At 52.7% G+C, this 22,067-nt stretch overlaps 1 protein-coding gene across 4 annotated transcripts in view; it reads left to right on the top strand.

Moving 5' to 3' along the window:
• Positions 1-22,067, top strand: part of PAX7 (paired box 7) — a 99,652-nt gene that overhangs the window by 37,809 nt on the left and 39,776 nt on the right. For all 4 annotated transcript variants that reach the window (XM_064493997.1, XM_031464197.2, XM_031464196.2 and 1 more), the window contains 2 exons: positions 15,134-15,333; positions 21,184-21,349. In XM_064493997.1, the coding sequence (XP_064350067.1) occupies positions 15,134-15,333; positions 21,184-21,349 (366 nt within the window). The remainder of the gene's footprint in view (positions 1-15,133; positions 15,334-21,183; positions 21,350-22,067) is intronic.

Below are 22,067 nucleotides of genomic sequence, written 5' to 3'. Positions count from 1 at the left end.
ACCAATGCCACCCCAGGCCAGAGAGCACTGGTCTTTTCAGCAGCCTTGTCAGGGTGATTCGGAGCAAGCAAAGAATGGCATTGCAGGGAGAGGGGAAGATGGCAAAGGAGTGTAGAAAAGAGACATTGGCTTGTGAATGTCCTACAGTTTCCAAGGTCATGTCACTGCGCTCACTTAGTGAAAGGGAGATAGAGTGGCACAGGGGTCTGACCGTGGTTCTGACTCCTGATGGACCCGGGTTCAAGTCCAGGCACAGTCGCATAGAGCTATGTGACCTTGGGTAAGTCATTGCCCCTCTCTGAGTCTCATCCTTAGAACCGGTTCGATATCAGCGCCTGCCAGCTCTGAGTGTTGTGGGGTGAAGCCAGTGATGTGTGCCAAACTCAGAACCTGGCACCTGGTAAAAGCACCACAAATGCCTGTTATCACTGTTGTGTCCGCATGGAGAATGCCACTTGTTTCTCAGAACTGAGAAGCCTGATCTCTCCCCATCTCGAAGCATGATTTTGCCCTCTGAGAACCCTGTCTTTTCAGATTCCTCCCTCTCCCTGCTAGTTTAATGTAACTAACCCATGGCTGGCCACATTTGGGGAAAATAGCATTATTTATTCTATCGAGATTCAGCAAACTGGGCCCAGGGCAATAATTGCCCCAGGGTGCAAGCAACAGATTTTATTTTTATTGATCAAAAAAATTTTTTTATCAAAAACACATCAAATGAGAAAAGGCGTAAGCAGCAGGCTCAAATTGGATTTTAACTCCTTTAAAAACTGACTCCTCCAGCAACCCATTTCCAAAGATGTCTGATGCTCTGCCTTGAGATGCTCACGGTCCAGGGTGGCCCAGGGGTCTTAGGGCCGTCGCAGCAGTTTTGCCGCCATCATTCAGACACCTCATTTGCATTTGGGCTGCCTCTGAGTGGACCAAACATCTGGATAAGGATGCAGGGATTCAGTAGAGTACCGATGTGTTGGTTTACAGAGCGTCAATCCTCCAGACCTCTTGGAACTGTTCAGCTGGCTAGCTGGGGCTTGCAGCGGGGTGCCAGGTGTCTGGCGATGCATAAATACATCTCTAATGAGATGATTGTGCAGGATGATCTGAACATACCCACCGATAATCACGTTGGCTTGAAGAGCGAACCTTCGTCGGCATCTGTTGCAAAGTTGCAAGTTATGGCACCGATCTCAGTGTATGGGGGTTGCATTTATTCTTTACATGTGCATTTATCCCCTCATTCATTCATTCCACAAGTCTGTGTTGAGCTCTTCCCATGGGCCAGGCCCTCTTCTGGGCATTGAGAATAAAGCAGTGAACAAAACAGATAAAAAACCCTTGTCCTCGTGGAGCGGAAGCATTGCCCCTTCAAATAATTCAAGCTGGGAGCTGGAGGAGGGGTCGGGGAGGAGGCAGGTGTCAGGTGTGGTCCCTGACTTCAGCCTTTTAAAGTCACTCTCCTGATGCTGAAGCAGCTGTCCCCTGCTGACTGTGCACATCTGATTGTTGAACTCGAGGATAAAGGTGGGCGGGGGGGGGGGGAAGAGGGCTTAGGGCGGGAGCTGGGGTGAACAGAAGGAGTAGAAAGAGGTGGGTTCAGAGGCTGGGGTGGGTGGAGGACAGGCTGGGCCCTGGTCAGGGTTCCATGCATCCCTGGCTGAGGTCTGGCACAAGTCTGATGACCCAGCCACCATGGTAAGTTGCAGGAGCAAGGACTGCAGAGAAGAAAGTTCACCTGTGGAACTGTCCCCTGGCTGCGTCCCGACTGGGCTGTCTTCTCCCCGATCCCCCCACCCCCACCATGTGAAAAAGATCTAGCGTTTTGGTGCCATGAGGGGCTGTGGGCTTGGCACCCTCTCTCAACCCCTCTATTTCCACCTGACAATAGTAAGAAGAGTTGCGTGGTTTCCCCTTTCCCTAGTGTAGCGTGGATTTTGTTAGCTATTGCTCCTTTTCTCTGAATTACTACAGAACAGTGGTTCTCAAAGTGTGGCCCCCAGCAGCGGTGGCGGCGGCTTCACCAGGGAACTTGCTGGAAATGTGACTTCTTAGGCTCCACCTACTGAATCGGAAACTCCCCTGGGAGCCCAGCAATCTGTTTCCACAAGTCTTCCAGGGGATCCTGATGCCCTAAAGCTTGAGAACCCCTGGTGCAGGAGACGCTGGGGACGTGTCTTGGTTTACTTAAAACGCATTCATTGGCTTAGGCGTGGGACCTGCCTGGGCTGCAGGGAGACTTTGCCACTGAGCAGCTGGGGTCTCCGCAGCTTTCTGAGCATTTCCCCAAGAGCCCTGGCCCCAAGAAGTGATGGCAGGGATTTTATGAGAGGACATAATGTGTGCTGAGTTCCTGGTACATATCAGACCCTGAATAAACGGTCAACTCCCTCATCTTTCTGTTAACTGTATCGTATCATGTGACGGAAGCAAACCGTAACAAGATGAAGGGGTTCAACGGGACAAGTGCTGATCACCTTTGAAAAATCAAACTCACCATCTCTAAGAGCAACAGAATCATGGCGCCTTAGAATCTTGGAACCATAATATGTTAGAGCTGAAACGGGACAATTTAGTCCCACCCCTCTCTTTACAGGTGAGGAAACAGAGGATCGTAGAGGCTGTGTACCTGGCCCGAGTGACACAGCACACCAGAGCCGTCCCTCATCTCCCTCAACCCCCCTCTGACCACACTGCTGCTTCCTTCCTCTGTCTGTCCTGTCCTCTGGCTTATTTTGCAAAAGGAGCCCCAGATGGTCTCCTAGCTGCTTCTTGTAAATATCTTTTGGAAGCTGGGCATCGTGTCCATTTCATCGTCGTATCACCCGTAGCTGGCTCAGAACCCACACGTGTTTGACACCTGTGTGTTGAAAGGATGAATTATATCTGGGAACAGGAGCCTGAGCAGTGGGGAGAGGGCATTAGACCCTGGGGACCCCCTGCCCTTGATGGGCACAGGTGATGGCCTCCCACAGACCCATCAGCATCCCAGCACCGGGACCTGGCTCGGAGCTGGTGTCTGCTTCAGGACCAAGTTTTCCAGGGCTGGGGCGTCCGCCTGACATAATACGGAACAGTAATTAAGAAATAAGCCGCCTTGCGCAGCTTCACAGCGATCATTTGGCTAAGTAACTACCATGGTCCAGTGCCTCAAAAATCACCATTAGAGTACGCTCCTTATGGCCATAAAATTTCTCGTTTTCTGCCTTTCATCAGCCTCCCCCTGCAATCTTCGCCTTGCTTTATTTATACATTCGTCCTCAAACAATGGCAATAAACTCTTTCCCAGAGTGTTGCAAATCAGAAATTTGTCCACATTTTTCCACCATCTTCCACTGTGGACCTGCTCTGCCTGGGAACAGCCCGGCCAGGCCAGCTGGAGAGGCCGGGTTGCCCTAGATTGATGGGGGCACGGCAGGATGGGGTTGCTGGGGAGAGAGGGTGGGGAGGGGGCAGCGGGAGAATGCACCATGAAAGGCCGGGCTGCCCAGCGACCAGCCTGAGACACAAGGGGCCCCGAGACTGGCTCTGGCCTGGCCGGGAAGGGTGGGGGAGGGGAGGGGAGACAGGGAGGCGAAAGGAGGAGAACGCCTTCCCCAGCCCCTTCTCCTTAGAGAGGAAGGGTCTGGGGACTACTGGGAAGCGGGGCTGGCCCCAGGCAGAATACAAGGGGGTGAAATCCATCCTTTCCTGCCTCTACTGGAGTCAGATGATCTTGGGGTGTCCTGCAGCCCACCCTGCACCCCTAACTTAGAATCTCAGTCCCTTCCGGAGCTCCTCATTACCTCCATCCATAAATCATGCTTCCATCCAGCAACAGACATTTAGCAAAAGCCCTACTGTGTACCAAGAACTGTACTGGGTTCTGGTGTGTGAAATGGTGAATAAATCAGATACAGTGCAGGCCCCCTTCTCAGGGCTGTTCTTAGAGTCCCAGGATGACCTCTGGTTTTCAGGGATGGGGAAAAGGAGGTCCAGAGAAGGGTTTAGACCCTCGCAAAGTCAAGAACAAACATCAGAGTTCCAATCCAGAACCCCCTTGTCTTTCCAATCAGCCTACGGGCTCCCTGGGGACCTGCCTCTGGGCAAGGTAATTGTCCCCTCCTCTAGCTGGGGTGCCCACGGCTGCCTGTAGCAGGTTTGGAGGGCACTTCCGCAGTGACTGTCTGTATTTTAGTCTGGAGTTCTCGGAGGCAGCAATAGGTGGAGAAGTGAATCAAGTTGAGACCCTTGATGTGGGTCTACAGAGGGGAAGTCTGTTCTGTTAGGTGGGCTTCCCAGGTAAAGCTTCTTTTTCTAAGGAGGGGGGCTGGCCTCCCTTAAGCGACATTCAAGGTCCGGCTTGTTTTTCTGGCAATTCTACTTCACTCTCAGATGCGCGCTCTAGAGTCAGCCGGCAGCACTGCCCGCCTGTGAGAGCGGTTCTCTTCCAAAAGGCAGGATGCTGAGAAATCTACTTGTTTCCGTGGCAGTGACGTTCATTGCTATAGCTTTTGTCTTTGTGGGTCTTGGGTCCCCCAGTAGGTGCACCTTGATATTCAATAAAATGTTAGGTTTCAGAGTTTTCTGGGAGGCCCATTTAAAGAAAGATGGAGATGAGGAGAGATGGAGACGTCGGATGGTTAGAAAGGACTTCTGACGAAAGAGGAATCAGCCCAGAGTCCCAAGAAAGAACCTTTGACTTTGGGGAACCTTGAGTTATTTCTCCTTGTTGTCTGTGACGGCAAGCTCCATGGTTTCTTTGTTTAACTGATGGCTCCTGTTAGAGCCTGTTATTAAGAACATTCTAGAATGATAGAAACACAGAGCTGTGCCCAGTCACCCCGCCCCTGGGGTAATGCCCTTTTATAGGAGAAGTATAGCTTCTGTCCTCAAGAAATTCCCAGTCTTATTGTGAAGGCCCAGTCTCTACTCCAGGGTGTCCCCAGCTTGATGAGGGAGGCCTAGTTCCCATCCTCAGGAAGTTCAAATAGACCTTTTACAAACTGGATGATGAGGTGTATTGGTAAACAAAACACAAGCATTAGAACTTCATTGTCGGTCCCCAGCAAGAGTCTATGCCCAGTGCTGAGGATGGCACCGGGGGGGCAGATGCCACAGGGGTTCCAGGAAAGTGAGCACCCAGGGTGTGGCAGTCATGGAGAGCTTCCTGGACTAGGAGGACTTTGAGTCAAGACTTGAAGGAGGGGGAAAGTGAGACAGTAAGAAGTAGTGGAAGGCACCTCACCAGGCCACAGCAGCGAGTGAAGCCCTGGAAGTGGCCTGCAGGGGACACATATTTGGGCCAGGGCAGGGAGGGCCTTGAATGCCAGGCTCACAAGTATCACCTTGATGGTTAAGACGGCGCCTCTGGATCCAGCCACCCGGGTTTAACTGTCACTCTGCCACTCAGTTAGTCCCTTTGAGCTTTGGTTTCCTTATCTGTCACGTGGGGCTCATAGTAGCACTCACCTCTTAGGGTTATCCTGGGACTAGATGCCTTGTGATGGGAAAAACACACAGGCAGCTCAGAACATCAATAGCTATTTTTGTGTTTATTCCTCTGTGACTTTCATGCCCCGTCCTGCTGTCAGAGACTGTGTGGTCACAGAGCCCAGTCTTCGGGGTACAGGGAGCCCCAGTTTTAAGTCCTTCCTCAAGGTTGAGCCTGGAGGCAGGGGATCTGACAGAGGGAGGGAGACAGGGGCCATCATCCTGAAACAATTTTCCATCCCACCTCCCCTGCTGCCTTTCCAACGGCTGCAGCCTTCCAGGCTCCAGCATGGAGGAGGGGGAGAGGAGGGTGGGGAGAGGGGCAGGAGGATCCGGGCAGGCTTGACTTCCCAGGCATATGGTCCTTTCACAGTGGCTTTGTGGGGCGCTGACGGGTGGTGAGGCTGCCTTTTCCCGCTGCCGCCGTGCAGGGCATTTTCGTCTGGCCGCTGGGGCCCCAGCTGCTGCTGTTTCCCCTTCGCTGACTTTGAGGCCTCCCCCAGCTCGGCTTCCTGAGGTCTGTCTCCATCTCTGGCTGTTTAGTGCCTGCCAGCATTTGAGTCCCGGCTAAATCACTTACCTGAGACCCTCGTACCCTCTCCTCTCCTTGGGTACCACTTGCATCTGGGATGGCTTCCCCCGGGGATGGGATGTGCGGTCTGTGGATGTGGCTGGGTTTGTGCAAAGCCCCCACCAGAGGAGAATAAGGAAGGAATGACAAAGGGGTATTCATTCATTCATTCACTCGTTCATTCATTCACACATGCATGTATTCCTTGCCTTTGTGTTTGGGGCCAGGCAAATGTGGTTGCCTCTGGGGGCTACAGAGGTAGGTAAAGTTCTTATTGTATTCAGGCTTGAATGGACTTGGGCTTGAATTCTGGGTCTGCCTCCCACAGCTAGAGATGCTGCATGTGTTCCTTCACCCCCAAGCCTCACTCTCCTCCTTCCTAAAACGGGGGCAGTGATGGGAGTCAGGGAGGATGTAATAACAACAACAACAACAACAACAACAACAACAACAACAACATATATTGAGTGCTGACTGTATACCTGGCGGTGTTGTAAGCCTTGTCTTGCAGTAATTTATTTCATCCTTGTGGGTGACAACTCCTTGAGGTCAGTAGTATGATTTTCCTCATTTTACAGATGAGGAAATTGGGGCCCAGAGGAGTAAAGCAACTTTCCTGAATTAGTAGGGGAGCGGGCTGTGATCACAGCATCCAGGACTCCCCTTGGTACTTCTCAGGTCCCACCCGTGTAGCCACCCCAACACTCTAAAGGGTAGGTGGCTGGCCCTTCTTACTCCCAGTGGGTGGAGGGGGAAATGGAGATGCCAGGAGGACAAATGACATGGTCAAGGTCACACAGTAGTTCAAGGACTGAGCCTGGAGTGCCAGCTCCCCACCTGCCAGTCTTCTGTCTGAATAAGGAGAGATGGGCCAGCTCAGCCAGGATGCCCCATCACCCACAGCTCTCGGAGCTCAACCCCCAGACAGTTTCCTGCTCTTCCCTTCCTCCCTGACTCCCATCACTGCCCCCGTTTTAGAAAGGAGGAGAATGAGGCTTGGGGGTGAAAGAACATACCCAGCATCTCTAGCTGTGGGAGGCAGATCCAGAATTCAAGCCCAAGTCCATTTGGCCCCACAGCTTCTGTTCTGTCCACCTGCCCCCAGTGCCTGCTGGTGGCAACCTCAGCCACGCTCTGAAAGATGGGGCCCAGTTGGCAAGCCCCCTTTATGGAGCTGACATAGCGGACTCTACCATCTGCCCGGCACCAATCACTGCTCTTCTTGTCATTAAATGGGTTCCATGAGTAAACAACTGAAATAACCCAGCGAAGAAATAAAGGAAAACTGCTGATTGTCTTCAAGATTGTCTTAAAGTCACAAGAAGAACATAAAAGGGTTTGTGAGCTGAACTCCTCTTATTGTGGACTGGCTTCTGCCTCTAAGGTGTCTGCTAAAAATGTCCTGCCTTCTCTCCTCACCCATGGCCACTGCCCCTCTCTTCTTTCCTACACAAGACTTGCCCTTGGTTCACAGTTCAGTGCAGAAAGAGCTCTTGATCCATCATGAGAAAACATGGCTCGGAATTCTGGAGATGCAACTACACAGTACCATTTCAAGCAGTACTACTTCCTTCTTCCTGGATGTGCCCCTTCCTGGAGGGGATGTATAAAGAGTGCCCTCTAGTGCCTGAGGACGGAACTATACTGTGAGCATAGAAGCCACAATCAGAGAATATTCCAAGTGGGCCCCGTATTTTGTAATGCAAATCATCTACCAAAGGTTCAGAGTTAAAAAAAAAAAAAAAAAAAAAGCAGCCTACTGGGGTTAGATGGGCATTTCCTGGACAAGGGAAAGTTTTGTCAAATTTAGGTTGTGGACAAAGTGAGAGTTCCAGCTTGGCTTTCTAAAGATACTCTTCTCCCTGCCCTCTCCTCCTCAAGTTGGCAGGGTGAATTTGGGCGTGTTGACTCATCTCAGTCATTGAGAAATAGCATAGGATCCAGAGTCAGACAAAACCTATTTGGACCCCCACCTTGCCAAGGCCTCCGGACTCCTAGGGAGACTTCTCGGAGAGCAGGACTGAAATGAAGCCGTGTAGACAGTTTTGCTGAGCCCCGGCCATGACAGCACAGAGGTGGGCACCCCAGACCCCGATGGAGAGGGCGCCGTCAGGAAGGCTTCCTGGAGGAGTGGTCCCAAACTGAGTCGGAAAAGGATGAGGCTTCATGGAAGCTCATGCTTGCACTCACCCCTGGCACTCTTTCACAGCCTTGATACACTCACTCACTGACTCTTCCAGTCATTCAACAAATATTCGGGGTCCACTTTGTGCCAAGCATTGGAGATTCAGCAGGGAAAAAAAAGACAAAATGTCCACCCTTTTGGAGCTTGCACTGTAGTGACAGCCAGGATGAAGGTGGAGGGCAGGCGGGAAGGAGGCAATAAAGTGAAATATTTGACACATCTAATTGTGACTTGAGCTATGGAGAAACTGCAAAGCAAGGAAGGTGGCTCCCGATGGCGGGGAGGTAGAAGGGGAGTGGATCCCCGTTATTATCCATGTTTTATACACATGAAATCCACATAATTGAGGCAAACTGTGTTGGGAGCCTGTGCTTTTAAATGCCTGGCTCTGGCCGGCAGCAAACTGCAGGCCAAGAGGGTGATGGGAGGGGTGCTCCAGGCGGAGGGCACCGCCCGTGCAGTTGCTGGGGTAGGGCCAGGGTGGGGCGGGGGATGGGTTGGCAGGTAACCTGGATGCTGAATCACCCGGGTTTGGGGCTGGGCTGGTGGCCTGCGAGTCATGAAGGGAGAGCACAGGGGTTACTAAGGTCTGCGATCTGGACACCTGGGTGGTGGTGCTGAGAACGGCATCCCAGAGCAGTCTGGGGGGCAGAGGAGGAGGACAGGAGGGGTCGCTTCCAGGGTTCCAGGGAGGTGTCACTTGGGCTCTGAGCCCCATCTCTCCATCCACCCTCTGTTGCCCAGCCTTTGTGTGCGGTCTGGTCTGGCTCCCGCAGACCCTCCCGAGCTGCAGGCACCACGCGCTGGTTACAGCTGAGCAGTTTGGGGGCCGGGAGGCCGCCCGCCACGGCCCCTGCTCGCCGGGCCCCCAGCTGAGCTGTAAATGACTTTTCCATTTTCCCGAGACCTGCGCCCAGGCCTGTTTGGTATTCAGGGACACCCGGCCCACACTCGCCAGCTCTCGGCTCTGCCCGAATTACTTGATTAAAACGCATATCAACTATTATGTGATTCATTTCTCAGCCGCAGCTCCGAGCTGGCCTATGTTAAACTGTAATAAAGGCTGGGCTGGGAAGCTGCGGGGACGGCGAGCTCAGGAGCGGGCTGGGAGGGCGTCTCTGAGTTCGGGGGAGCTGAAATCAGGACCCCAAACCTCAAGGCCACTGCTGGCTTCCCTGGGTCTAGGATGACAAGGACGTGGTTTGGAGGTGGGTCGGCTCCCTCTTGCCTTCCGGGAGAGAACTGGGTGGGTCCAGAAATTGTGACCATATTGGTTCTGGGCTTTTCCTTTGGTAAAAGGGAGAACAAAGAAAGTTTGGGGGTGGGGTAGGATGGGGAAGACATCACTTTGGTTTTCACGATCAGAAATCAAATTCCCCATCACCCGGAAATGTAGCAAAGTTGGCTCTCCCTGGGCCGGGAGGCCTGCGTCTGAGGGTTTTCTCCCCAACCCCGCTGTCCTGAGACTGCATCAGCCACTTGTAAAGTGGGGCTGATCCTGCTTGTCTGGTCCTCCAGGGTTATTGGGAGAGATTGCATTAGAACAATGAAAGGGCCTGTAAACTGTAGAGTGCGTGCCCAAGTATGAGGTGATGGCTGCTGCAGTGTGTCAGAGTTCGAAAGGAACTTTGTGATCATTCTGCTAAGCCCTCTTCATGTAAGAAGGTGCTGTTAAGCCCCTGCTGTGTGCCAGGCAGAGGCCCTGGTGCGCTCAAGGATCTCCGGGTTCCAGTGGGACCAGGAGACCTGTAAACAGGCAAGTTTGGTGTCTCCTGATGAGCCCTGAGAACCCGAGGATGGTCACCGAAACCAGCCTGAATAGACCCGGCAGCCTTGCTGGCGGAGGCCACCCACGAGCTGGGTTCTGCCGGGTGAGCAGGAGTGTGCCAATGAAAGGGTGGGGCATTCCAAGCAGAGGAAGCTGGAGTTCAAAGGCAGGGAGGTATGAGACAGCATGGCTGGACCATTAGGAAGCCAAGAGCTGGACAGGGAGGGGTGGGGTCTCCGGAGTCAGGGGCTGTGGAAGCTAGTGGATTTCGAAGGAGAGGGCAGAGGCTCGGGTAAAGAACAGGAGATCTGCCCCAGCCATTTTCTGTCCACCTCCATCCACCCAACCTGGGCTGGACTCTGCCCTGAGCAGACCTCGTTCCTGCCTACCCGAAAGCTTTGATGAGCCAGAGAGCTCATCACCCTCTTGTCCCTTATCCTATCCTCAGGCTGCTCTGGGGCTCACTCGAATCACAGAACTTCCTGTTTTATGCCTGTCCTGGCCTCAGTTCATCTAAAGCAGTGTTTCCTCCAGCAGACTGGGGAATTCCCAGCATCGGGGTGATGCCTTCTCATCAGATTGAGAGCTTTCTAAGACAGAGGCTGCTTTCCCCCCATAAGCTTGGCCCAAGGGAGTGGCTGTTTCTTCCTCGCTCTGTATGGGACTCCCCACTTCCCTGAGCAGAGACAGGATCTGGGAACCCAGAGAGAGGGTCCCTCACCATAGTCCTCCCTGGGGCTATCTCCAGGCCAGCACCTGGCTCTGTCCCACCCTCCCTTGGGGCCTTTCCATCCACAGCTGTTTGAGAGCCAGAGTGCAGACACTGCAGGGGGCCAGGAGGCTGCTCCCCTACTGCCCACCCCAAATCCAGCCTCTGTTAAATGAATGCGCTCCCACGTCCACTTTCCCAGCGGGTCCCCCTCCCCGTGCCAGCTGCACAGGCTTCCCCAAGAGACGACAACCAGCTTTCGGTGCATGGAGGACTCAGCTCCAGCCAGCAGGGCCTCTCAGTGGCCAGGTCCACCTAATCCGATTGATTAATTAAACTCTGAGGCTAAAGGGTTCCCAGGGGTGTGGGGGGAAGGGACAGCATTTTGGAAACCGAATGCGGTGGCATCAGGGATCTTTGTGTTCCTTCTTACTTATGATGCTTCAGTTCTGTATCCCCTCCCCCCACTTTCTTTTTCTGTCATCATCATCATCATTAATAATGATAATCCTTCAAGTGCCCTTTCCAGGTTCCAAATGACTCCCATGGTCTTCATTTCATTCTGTCCTCAGAGCAGTCCAGTGGGGCATGCAGGGATGCATCATCATCCTTTTTCACATCTGAGACAATGGAGGTCCAGAGAGGCGATGCAACTTGTCCAAGGCCACACAGCACGGGGAGAGACAGAGCTCAGAATTCAAGTGTCAGGCCTTCCAGACCAGGACTCTGGACTAGACCAGAGCAGCCCCAGAGGCCCCCTAGACTCCCCCCAGACTCCCTCCCGATCTGCACCTCCTCCTCATCCGTCTCCAGGAACAAGCACGAGCTTACTGGCTCTGTGGCCTCTCGCAAGTTACTGAACCATTCTGAGCTTCGTTTCCCTATTTGTAAAAGATCCAACAGTCCCAGCTTCATAGACCTGGCACACCAAAGAATGACACAGACCTACAAGGCGGCGGGGTGGGATCTCTTCCCCTGAGCTGGGCCAGGGAGGAGGCAGGAGATCTTTTCCAGGGGCCTAAAGTCACAGACGATAGTCCAGCTCTCTTGAAATCTCTCTGGATCTCCCAGCTAGCAGGACACAGCTGTGCTCTCCCCGCTCACTGTCCAGAAGGTTGTTATGGTAACCACCATCATCCTGGAGGACCATTCCCAGATCTCTTCCATCCACAGAGACCTGTGGGCTGTGTCTTCTCCAGGCTGGGTTCCCATCTGGTTATCTCTCTAGGCCCATGGAGTTCCCAGATCCATTCTGAATAAGGGGCAGGAGGGCCAGGGAGATGAGGAAGAAATAAACTCAGAACTCCATGAGGACCTGGAAAGCCGCCAGTAATTTGGATGGTACGGGGGCCTGCATGGGCACTAAGGCTGGGTGAGGATCAGTATCAGAAGCACCGCGAACTTATCCGCCCAGCACCTCATTTGCTAACATGTGACTTTGGTGACAACCCTATGGCCTGTCCTGTTGTTTCCTTAATGTTTTACTTTGTCCAAAAGTATCCTTAAAAACTGAATTCAAGGAAACTAATTCTTTTCTAAGTAGAATATGCATATTATGTCCTACAAATAGATGGGAACCATAAAGACAAATATTATAAAAACAAACAATGGCATTCAATCCTACCTGGAGACTTTTGTGTGCAGAAAGAGCCTGAGTTAAAAAGGGGGACCAACGGTGCTAAAGATGTGCTGTCCTGTGGGGCAGCCACCAACCCCATGCAGCTATGTAAATTTGAACTAAAATAAAGTAAAATAAAAAACTCTGTTCTTCAGTTGCACGAGGCACATTTCAAGCGCTCAGTACCACACGTGGCTGATACCATATTGAACTGCACGGACCTAGCATATGTCCATCATCATGGAAAGTTCTATTGGACAGCGCTGCTCTAGAACTGAACTAAGACTTAATCCGTCTGGGGTTTCTCCCAAGATAGGGCTGTGCCTCCTCCATCAGGCTGGAGCGCTCCGTCTCCTCCCCATTCTGACCTTACAGATCTGAGTACAGTGTCTACACATAGGTTTTGTCCCCGACAACCCGGATTCCCCACCCCACTCAGCTCCTGTCTGAGCCCAAGGGTCCTCACTGGAGGATGGAGCCTGGTGCCCCATTCCCCATCCGTGGGCCGGCCTCCTCTCTTGCCTGCCAATCTCTGCCTCCTCCTTCTGAGGCCCCAAGGGCTCTCCTTGTCAATGTCAGAAAACTGAGGTTGTGCAGTGAGTTTCAGGAAATGAATCCTTGGGATTAGTTCTATTTGGCTCTGAGCCCCAGACATGTTGGGGAAAGCAGCCCAGGATGCCAGCTGTGTCCATTGTGGCCTCCTCTCAGTGACAGGGGGCTGGGCAGCTGGGAGAGGGCAGAGGAAGGGCTGGATCCTATCCCAGGTCTCTGCCGTTAGGGATAAGGCGGGCAGTGATGAAGACAGGGCACCCTTGCCATTGGCTCCCTTGTTGTGTGACGTCACAGTCAGTGGCCAATAAAAAGCAGAGATGACTTCTCGATGCCAAGTTAGTAGGTTGGAGGGAAAAGGAATCCATCCAAGACTGGATGACCTGCCGGCTGTGGATGCAGGCCCCTTGTAGCCTCCTCCATCATGCCTGTTAACATGCCATGCTCTTCCCCGGGCCTGGAATGCCTTTCCCTTCACCTCCACTTCACATCTAAGAGTCTGCATTAGGTGTTTTTTTTTCAGGATTGGGGGAAGGTCGTCCCTTATGGGAGGAGGCTAGGCCTTATTTGTGTAAGTAACATTTGAAGCAATTGAATAAGAACGGGACAGGGGACAGGAGAGCTGGGTCCAAGCGTGTGTGTGAACATTTGCTGAGGGACTTTGGGCATTTGTCCTACTTATCTGTGACTCAGTTTCTCCCATCTGTGGTGTGAGCGCATGATCTCTGAGGCTTCTCCAGTTTGACTCAGGCGAGCTCTCCAAGCAAAGTTTACATAGCAGGTGCTCTGTCAGTGCTTTCGGGAATGAATGAATGACCAGACGTAGAATTGCGTCCAGAAATACCGAAGATGGAGATGGAAAGGGAGAGGAGAGAGACATGAAGCAAAAAATAAAAGGGGGAAGGGAGAAGTGGGGAGGAGGAAGATAATCTCTGATGGCTGGCCCTCTCTTTTCCCTCTCCCTTCCCTGGTTTCCTCTTCTCACCAGCCCCTCCTCCATACTCCAGTTCCACTGGGGCTGCCGAGGGTGCAGCTTCAGAGGCCTGGCTAGGGAACTGCTTACTAGCATCCCTTCTGCTGGAGCAGAAATGAACAAGAGGCCCAAACTTGTTGGGGGCAGAAAGTCAGTTCAGTCCAATAGTGTCTTCAGCCCTCACTACTGAGGAACTTGATCAAGCCCTTCCTGCAGCCTCCCTCGCCTGGACCTACAGGTGTAGATTCTTGGCCTGACAGCCCATCCAGGGCTGGGAAGTGAGCTGGCCCCAGACTCCTGGTATCTCTTTGCACAGAAAGCAAAGGCTTCACCCACCACCCAGGCTCCAGGGTGGAAATTGGTGGGGATGATGGGATGGGAGCCATGGCCATGACCAAGATCAGCAGGTGAGGTCTCCTCCTCCAGCCCAGAAGATCCTGAAACATCCCAGGAAGGGCCCAGGTGTGGAGGTCATGTAGTCCAAACCGTTCATACTACAAATGGAGAAACTCAGGCCTGAGGAGGGATGGTAGCCTTCCTATCATCACAAGAAGCTGGAATCTAGGCTTCCTGTCTCTGGCCCTGGGCACAAGCATTGACTCCCTCTCTCTGACCCTTCCTTTCTTCTTGCTTCCTCCTTTCCTTAGTTTTTGCAATATTTTCCCAAAATGTAATAGGGTCGTTGTTTAAATGATCATTGTTTTAAAAATACTGAACTATAAGTTAGTTTAAACTATAAACAAGTTTAAAAAAGCAAACAAAAGTCCTATCACCCTGAAGGTTAACATTTGCTACTCTTTCAAGTATAATGTTCTATAATGTGTGAAGCGTGTTTTTTCCAAAAGTGGGATAGAGCTTTGCAAACTGGATTGTACCTTGCCTTTTTTTTAAAGTCAGGTTTATTGAGCTACAGTGAAAATATTGTGAAGTTCTCCCTTTTTCGGAGACCATAGTTCTAGAAATGTTGACAAATGTATTTCATCATGAAACCATCCCCTGAGTCCTATGTCATGTACGTTCTTCCACATCAGTGGAAATAATCTAAATGCCCAGCTACAGGGGATTTTTTTTTTTTAATGAAATTGCTGGGCTGTAAATTATTTAACCAATCCCCTAAGGTTGGACAGGGAGGTTGCTTCCCAGCCTTCAGTCTGGTGAACAGTGCTGTGTGAATATCCTTCCTGTGCTCAGGAGGGATCTGATCTTCAGGGCCGTGGTGGCCTGAAGATGGGCACAAGGCACCTCTCCATCTCACTGGGCCCCCACTCTCTCCCTCACTCTCGCCTGGCTGTAGGGAACCGTCTGGACGAGGGCTCGGATGTGGAGTCGGAACCTGACCTCCCTCTGAAGCGTAAGCAGCGCCGCAGTCGGACCACGTTCACGGCTGAGCAGCTGGAGGAGCTAGAGAAGGCCTTCGAGAGGACTCACTACCCGGACATCTACACACGCGAGGAGCTGGCACAGAGGACCAAGCTGACCGAGGCTCGCGTCCAGGTGAGGAGGTGCCTGGGGTGGGGGGGTTTGCACTGTGGGCATCATCTAGAGACCAGGACTGAGGAGGTAGGGGGAGCCCGGGTTGGAAGGTTTAGTGGGCCCCCCGGGGTGGGGGGATTTCTGCAGCAAGTGGTCCACGGACCGTGTAGGCAAGGAATGCCCCCAGCCCTTGGTGCAGAGTAAGTGAGCAGCAAATGCTGATTAACTGACTGCCCAAGTGGTGGACAAGCCCCAGGGAAGCGGCAGTGAGGACTTGGATTGCCTTCACATCTGCCAACAAGTACTTCAGGAAAATGAGGGAAGGAAGGATGGAGGGAGAGACAGAGAAGAAGAGGAGAAAAGCAGGAGGGAGGGAAGAAGGAGGGCCATTCGTTCAGCCAGAAAAGACAGCTCAGGGAGGAGAAAAATCCAAACCTCTGACTGGGGAGGAAGGAAATGGACGAAAATGTCAGAACAGGCCTGGCTTCCTAAGATGGGTAATGAGTCTCCTGTCATGAGAAGCATGCAAGCTGACTCCTGGGTGCATGTTCCTGATGGATTAGAAGCATCCAAGGGAGGGTGGGCAGACCTTGAACACCTCCTCCACACCCTCAAAATGTGTGGTTCCTGATCAGTGGGGCTGGGGAAGGGAGGGCAGAGAAAGCACAATCTGCCTAAGGTTCAAGGCCTGCAGTTGCGAGGGGTTATTGCTTCCTCTCCCCAGGGGCAGCTCTCAGATTCCGAGAGGTCTACACTTGTTCTCCTGGAGTCTCTGGGGGCTGGGCTGGGAAGAGCTCGGGCTGGGTGGGGGCAGAGGAGCAAGAGAGGGGTCTGATGCCCCGCTCCGGTGGGAACTCGTTCCTGGTCTGGCCTCTCTGTGAATGGGGGAGGCGGGTCTGCAGAGGGACGCCCCCAACTGTTCACTGGGGGTGCTTCTATCCGAGGAGCGGCCAGCCTTTGTTGGGCACCTGCCTTGTGCCAGGGGCAATGCTCAGAGCTTCTCCCACCTGACCCAAGGGAACCTCAGACCACCTCCTCAGGTCAGGATGGTCACTCCCCAAGCCACAGGCACAGAATTGAGGCTCAGAGGAGCCACACGCGGCAGGGCACAGAGTTCAAGGGAGGCTGAGCTGGGCCTGGAACTCCAAACCCTCCAGGGTCTTTTCATCCGGAAGAAGGAAATGGACTCAGAGCCTGGGGTTTGAAAGCGACAAAGTTCTGGAAGCAAAGTGGCACTTAAGCAATCCAGGAACCAACGCCTTCCCTCTGCCCACCCCACCCCCATCCTGGAGTGGGGGACCCTTGGCTGCCGTAGAGGGGGACCCCGAGGGGAGGGGGGCGGCGGCAGCAGCAGGCTCACCTCATTCCCTCCCCGCCTCTCTGGGGTGATACCCGAGCCTGCCCCCAGCCCCGGCCTCCCTCCCCTGCCCCGGTCCTCCTGCAGCTGTTCTCCTGGGCACATTCCTGGGTGCTTTCTCACTCCCATGTCTGGCGACCACGGCTGCTTCCCACCACCTTGAAGCCTGACTGCTCCTTGTAAAATTTCCTGGCTGTCAGGGCAGTGCTTTTATTGGCCCAGGGGACCCAGAAACAGGTGTCACTCAAGGTCCAAGGATAGAGGGGGGCTGGGAACAGGGGGAGCGGCCAGAGCCCAGGCAAACCCACAGTGAGGGGGGCGAGAGCAGACATCCTCCACATGCTGACTCCCCCTATCAGACTATGAGCTGCCCCAGGACGGGGCTCAGTCTCCCCCCCAACCCTTAGCCTGAGAACTTGGACTGATCCCAGCAGAGGATCAATACATGTTGAGTTTTTAAAGAATGAACAAAGGCCGACCCAAACAGTCAAGACAGGAATAATAGAACATTTGGCCTGGAGAAGAGAAGGCTTGAAGAACGCTGCTGCTCTGAGACACCCCAGGGGGTGGACCAGGGTGGATAAGAGGATATCCTAAAAGTCCCATATAAAGGTCTGCAGGGACGAAAGTGCAAGACTGGGAGCCACAGGCCTGGGTTCCCCTCGGTTTCTGACTCTGATCAGTTGGCTTACCTTCAACAGGTCACTTTCCTCTCCTGAGACTTAACTTCCCATCTATAAATAAAGGGATCAAACTAAATGAGCACCAAGTCTCCTTAAAGTTTTAGGGTCCTTACACATCAACAATCAGAGCTGCCCTGTGGGGTGATGAGATCCCTGTTACCAGAAGTATTCAAGAAAAAGTACAATGTCCAGTGGATCGGAGACCCTAATGAGACAGTTCCTGCTGTGGACAGCGGGGCAGGGTCCTTGAAGCCCCCTGAGCACTGCTTAGGTTTTACGGCTCTATACTTTTGGTGTCTTGGCCTCTGATTCTAAGAGTCTGTGGTTCAGGGATTTTTGCAATCCTGTGCCACCTCATTTCAGTGGCGCTGGGAGATGGTGGGAGAGTCGAGTGGTTCAGAGTGGGCTCAGAGCCAGATGCCTAGGTGTGGATTCCAGCTCCATCACTTACTCTCTCTGCCCTCAGTTTCCTCATCTGCAAAATGGAGATGACAGTAATAGGGTTCACTTTGTTCTGAGGATTAAATGATTGCATGTAAACACGCGCACGACACACACATACACACACGCAGTCAGGAAGTGCCTGGCACACAGAAGGGCCATGAGTGGGGACCATTATTATTAAAATTCCACCTGTTTTTGGTGGTTCCAATTCTGGCCACCCTTGAAACTCCAGGTTCATTCATCTGGCAATCATATTGGGCACCTACTGTGTGCCAGACATCATTTAATTAGGCAGAGTTCTAGTCACTTAAGTATGTGACCCCCCTCTGCCTCCTCTACAGCCTGCTCCCCAGCAAAGGGTCAGGAGCCATTCTCCGAAGCCTGGTGCCCCTGATATCTCGCAGAGATGCCCTGTCTCAGCCCACAGAAAGCCCAGCCACCTTCCAGTGTAGGAATAAGATGTAGATGCCATTCTGGGTAAGCACTTTGCCTGTGTTAGCTCCTTCTAGAGCCACCTAGAAGTGAGATGCTATTATTAGCAACGAAGAAAGTAAGACACAGAGGAACAACAGAACTTGTCCATCTTAGTGAGGAGTCAGAGGCAGGATTCAAACCCAGGCAGTCGGGCTCTTAACCATCATGTTACACTTTGGGAGGACGGAGGTGCCTGCTGGGGTGGAGGCAGCCCTGGGGAAACAGGACAATGAGGAAGAAGAGGTGAGAGAAAAAAGCAAAAGGCATGTCCTCTCCTCCAGGAAGTCCTCCTGGATTATGAAAGGAGTTAGAAGCCCCTTCTCAGACCTCCTTATAGCACCTTGCATACCACCCCGTCTGAGCTTACTACTCTGGAGGGTAACTGTCCTTTGACTCACCTGTCGTGCACCTGGCCAAGGGCAGCTTGAAGGCTCGGACTAGGTCATGCTCACCATCTATCCTTACTGTCCTGTTTGACATGGATCGGAGTCCTGGGAACAGTCTGAGATGAGGAGGAGGGAGGTCAGGAAGGCAGGGAGGAGAAGGGAAAGGAAGGGAAGGGGGAAGAGCGCTTCCAGCGTGTTTGGGTCCTCTCCATTTGAGGGACGGTGACCCCTGCCGAAGGGACAGCTGCGTCCAACAAAACTGTAGCGGCGTGCCCCAAACTGAAGTCACTCTCCAACCTTCTTTTGGCCACATTTGCATATTATCCGTATTGTCATGTTCTTTTTTTATAAAATTAGTCTGTTTTTAAAAAGTAAATTTTAATTAAGGTATAGTTGATTTAACAAGTCTATGTAAGTTTCAGGTATACATAGTGAGTCACAATTTTTAAAGGCTATACTCCATCTATATTTATTATAAAATATTGGCTATGTTCCCTGTGCTGTACAGTATATCCTTGTAGCTTATTTATTTTATACATAGTAGTTTGTAGTTTTTAATCCCCTCAGTGTATTTTAAAATAAATGTGTGTATCACTCTCATAAAAGGAAGGCAGTTGGAAACACACACACACGGGGGAAACAAGACAACACGGAGAAAGTCTTGCAGGAAACATCACTCGCCAAGGCATCCTCTCTGTGCATTAAATGGGGAGATTGGCAAGTGTTGGAAAGGCGCTAAGGATGTGTGAGTGCCAAGCTGAGACCTTCCCTTCCACACGCTCCAGGCCTGGAGGAGAAGGGACTGGTTCAGGGTTATTTAAGTCTGTGTCACTCACCTTCTGGGATGTCTGCACCAAGGAGTGGCAGGAGCCCCACCCTTTGGTAAACACAATTTAAACAAAACTGTTCCCCACACCCTCGCCTGGAAGCAGGGAGCAGGGAACACTGCCCATTCCTCACCATTTCAGAGGCAGCCTCAGTCTGACTGGTCGGCATCCATCCCACCCAGGACGCCCGTTGGGGAGCCCTGGCTGCCCTGGGGAGGTGCGGAGAAGCCAGGACTTTCATTTTATTCCGGACAGTTTGCAATCCTGATTTGGCTGCCACATCTCCTTTCTCTGTGAATCCTAAGCAGGTCAGAGCCAGCTGCTCTGTCCATCCAGCTTGAAAAACTGAACTCTGTTTTCCCCTTGGAGAAAAGACAGATGATACCAGGGGCCCATGTGCACCTGCCACCTGCCTGAGACTCCCTTCCCGCGTGTCAGCAGACGCGGCCTAGAGGTTTGGGGGTCTTAAATGATCCATGCCAGGGGAGGCCAGGTCGTCACTCACCAAGGGGGGCTCCCCACTGAGCCTTTGTGGCCCCAGCACCAGCAAAGACCCACTAGAGCCATCTCTGCCTTCCACTGTTCATTCATTCATTCATTCATTCATTCAACAAGTACTCCTATAGAGCTGTGAGCAGTGGACAAGGAATGCCTGACCTCTGCCCCTGGGGCTCAAGGCTCGAAGGGAAGGCACAGAGCCAAGAAACAGATAAAGACAATAATGGTTTGTGTGAGGCAGCTCATAGCTGGAGGCCTCCTGAGAAGGTGGGGGGACCTGCCTGGACTTACTTTCATGCAGGGATCCATCACTGGAGCAGGAGGCATTTCCGCTGAGCCCTGCAGGCCAAGGAACCAGCAGTGGGAAGAGTATTAGGGTTAGAGGGAACAGCATGTGCAAAGTCCAAAGGTAGAAAAGAGTTTCCCCAGAGCAGCCCCACTTCCCATGCCCATTCTCTTTCTCTGGCCGGTCCCAGGGAACTGGCTGCGAATTCAGACAAGAGGGTTCTAGAAAATCAGACTGATTGAAGTTTGATCCATTACAGACTAGCAGTGTGGCCTTAGGCAAGTGATTGGACCTCTGTGAGCCTCAGTTTCCCCTTCTGGGGAATGGGGCTAGTAGGGCATGCCTCATGGGTCTATGTATATGTCTGTGTGAGGTGGGCTTTCCTATCCAAGGGGGCCCGTGCAGCATAAGCCAAGCAGGGCCTCAGGCTCTTGACCAAGAACTGGCTTTTACATCTGAGTCTGGCAGGTGGGTCTCATTCAGGTGGGTTCTCGATGTATGGCTTCCTCCTGGGGGGCTTCCTGGAGGAGGTGGAGAGTGAGCGTGTATCGGAACAAGGATGGTCACCCACTGACAGCCTTCAGGGCAGGAGCAGCTACAGTGAAAGAGCGTTGGACAGAGTCACTCAGACCTGGCTGTGCCTCTGACCCACCCTGTCACGTAGGCAAGTTCCCCACTCTCTCTGGGTCTCAGTTTGCTCATCTGTAAGATGCAGGTCATGATAATGACTTCCTCACTGGGTGGTCGAGAAGACAGAATGCGATGGCACCTATAAAAGCGCTCTGCAAACTGTCCTCCTGCAGAGGATGCCGGCTTGATCGAGGGTGATGGCTCGGGGGACCGGTTCTAGCTATGTCTCAGATCCCTGCCAGGAGCCAGGCTGAGGGCTCTCCATGCTCCGCTCTCCATCCCCCAGGTCTGGTTCAGTAACCGCCGTGCCCGTTGGCGTAAGCAGGCAGGAGCCAACCAGCTGGCAGCGTTCAACCACCTTCTGCCAGGCGGCTTCCCGCCCACCGGCATGCCCACGCTGCCCCCCTACCAGCTGCCGGACTCCACCTACCCCACCACCACCATCTCCCAAGGTGAGTGCTCAGCCCCACCCTGGCATCTCAGCCATATCCTTTCACCCTCCCTCCCCCGGCCCCCGTCTGCCTCCTTCCTTAACAAAGAAGGAATAAGAAGGTTTGGGTGTTTTTTAATGACCATTTGTCTACTTTCATGTGGATAGACTATTAAGACAAAAGAGATGGGGTTCTGCCCTTGAACTTCTTCACTCTGCATCCAGGGGAAGATGAGCAAGGTAGCCTCCATGCACACGGTCAGAACAGAGTTTCTCCAACTGTAAAGTCATGTCAATCTCCTGGGTCTCATTAAAATGCAGAAGAAATGGTGGTGAGCCCTGTAGGCAGAGAAGGGTAGCTCCCCTCCGTCCCTGGCTCCGGTCCCAGACTCTGCCCCCTCCCCAGCACACATTAAGAGTTCCACTACTTGACTTCTGCCTCATGGAGCCCCGTGGCTCCCTCTTAAAGGACCGGCAGGCTGGAATTCTGGAGGCTGAGGAGAGAGGCCTCCCTGTGATTCTTGATAAGAAACTCAACCATTGCCAAGGGTGACTGTCCCATCTTCTGGAAGGCTGCATGGAGGGGCCGTGACAGAGGGGAGTAACAGCCCAGTAGCTAGGAACAGGACAGCAGTTCAAACCCCGGCTCCCCACTCACTAACCTTGTTACCTTGCATCTCACTGAGCCTTGGTTTCTTCATCTGTAAAATGGTAATCATATTCTCGCTTCCCATTCTTAG

The sequence above is a fragment of the Camelus dromedarius genome, chromosome 14, assembly GCF_036321535.1.
Source record: "Camelus dromedarius isolate mCamDro1 chromosome 14, mCamDro1.pat, whole genome shotgun sequence".
NCBI classification, from domain to species: domain Eukaryota; kingdom Metazoa; phylum Chordata; class Mammalia; order Artiodactyla; family Camelidae; genus Camelus; species Camelus dromedarius.
This window is presented reverse-complemented; position numbering and strand designations above follow the sequence as displayed.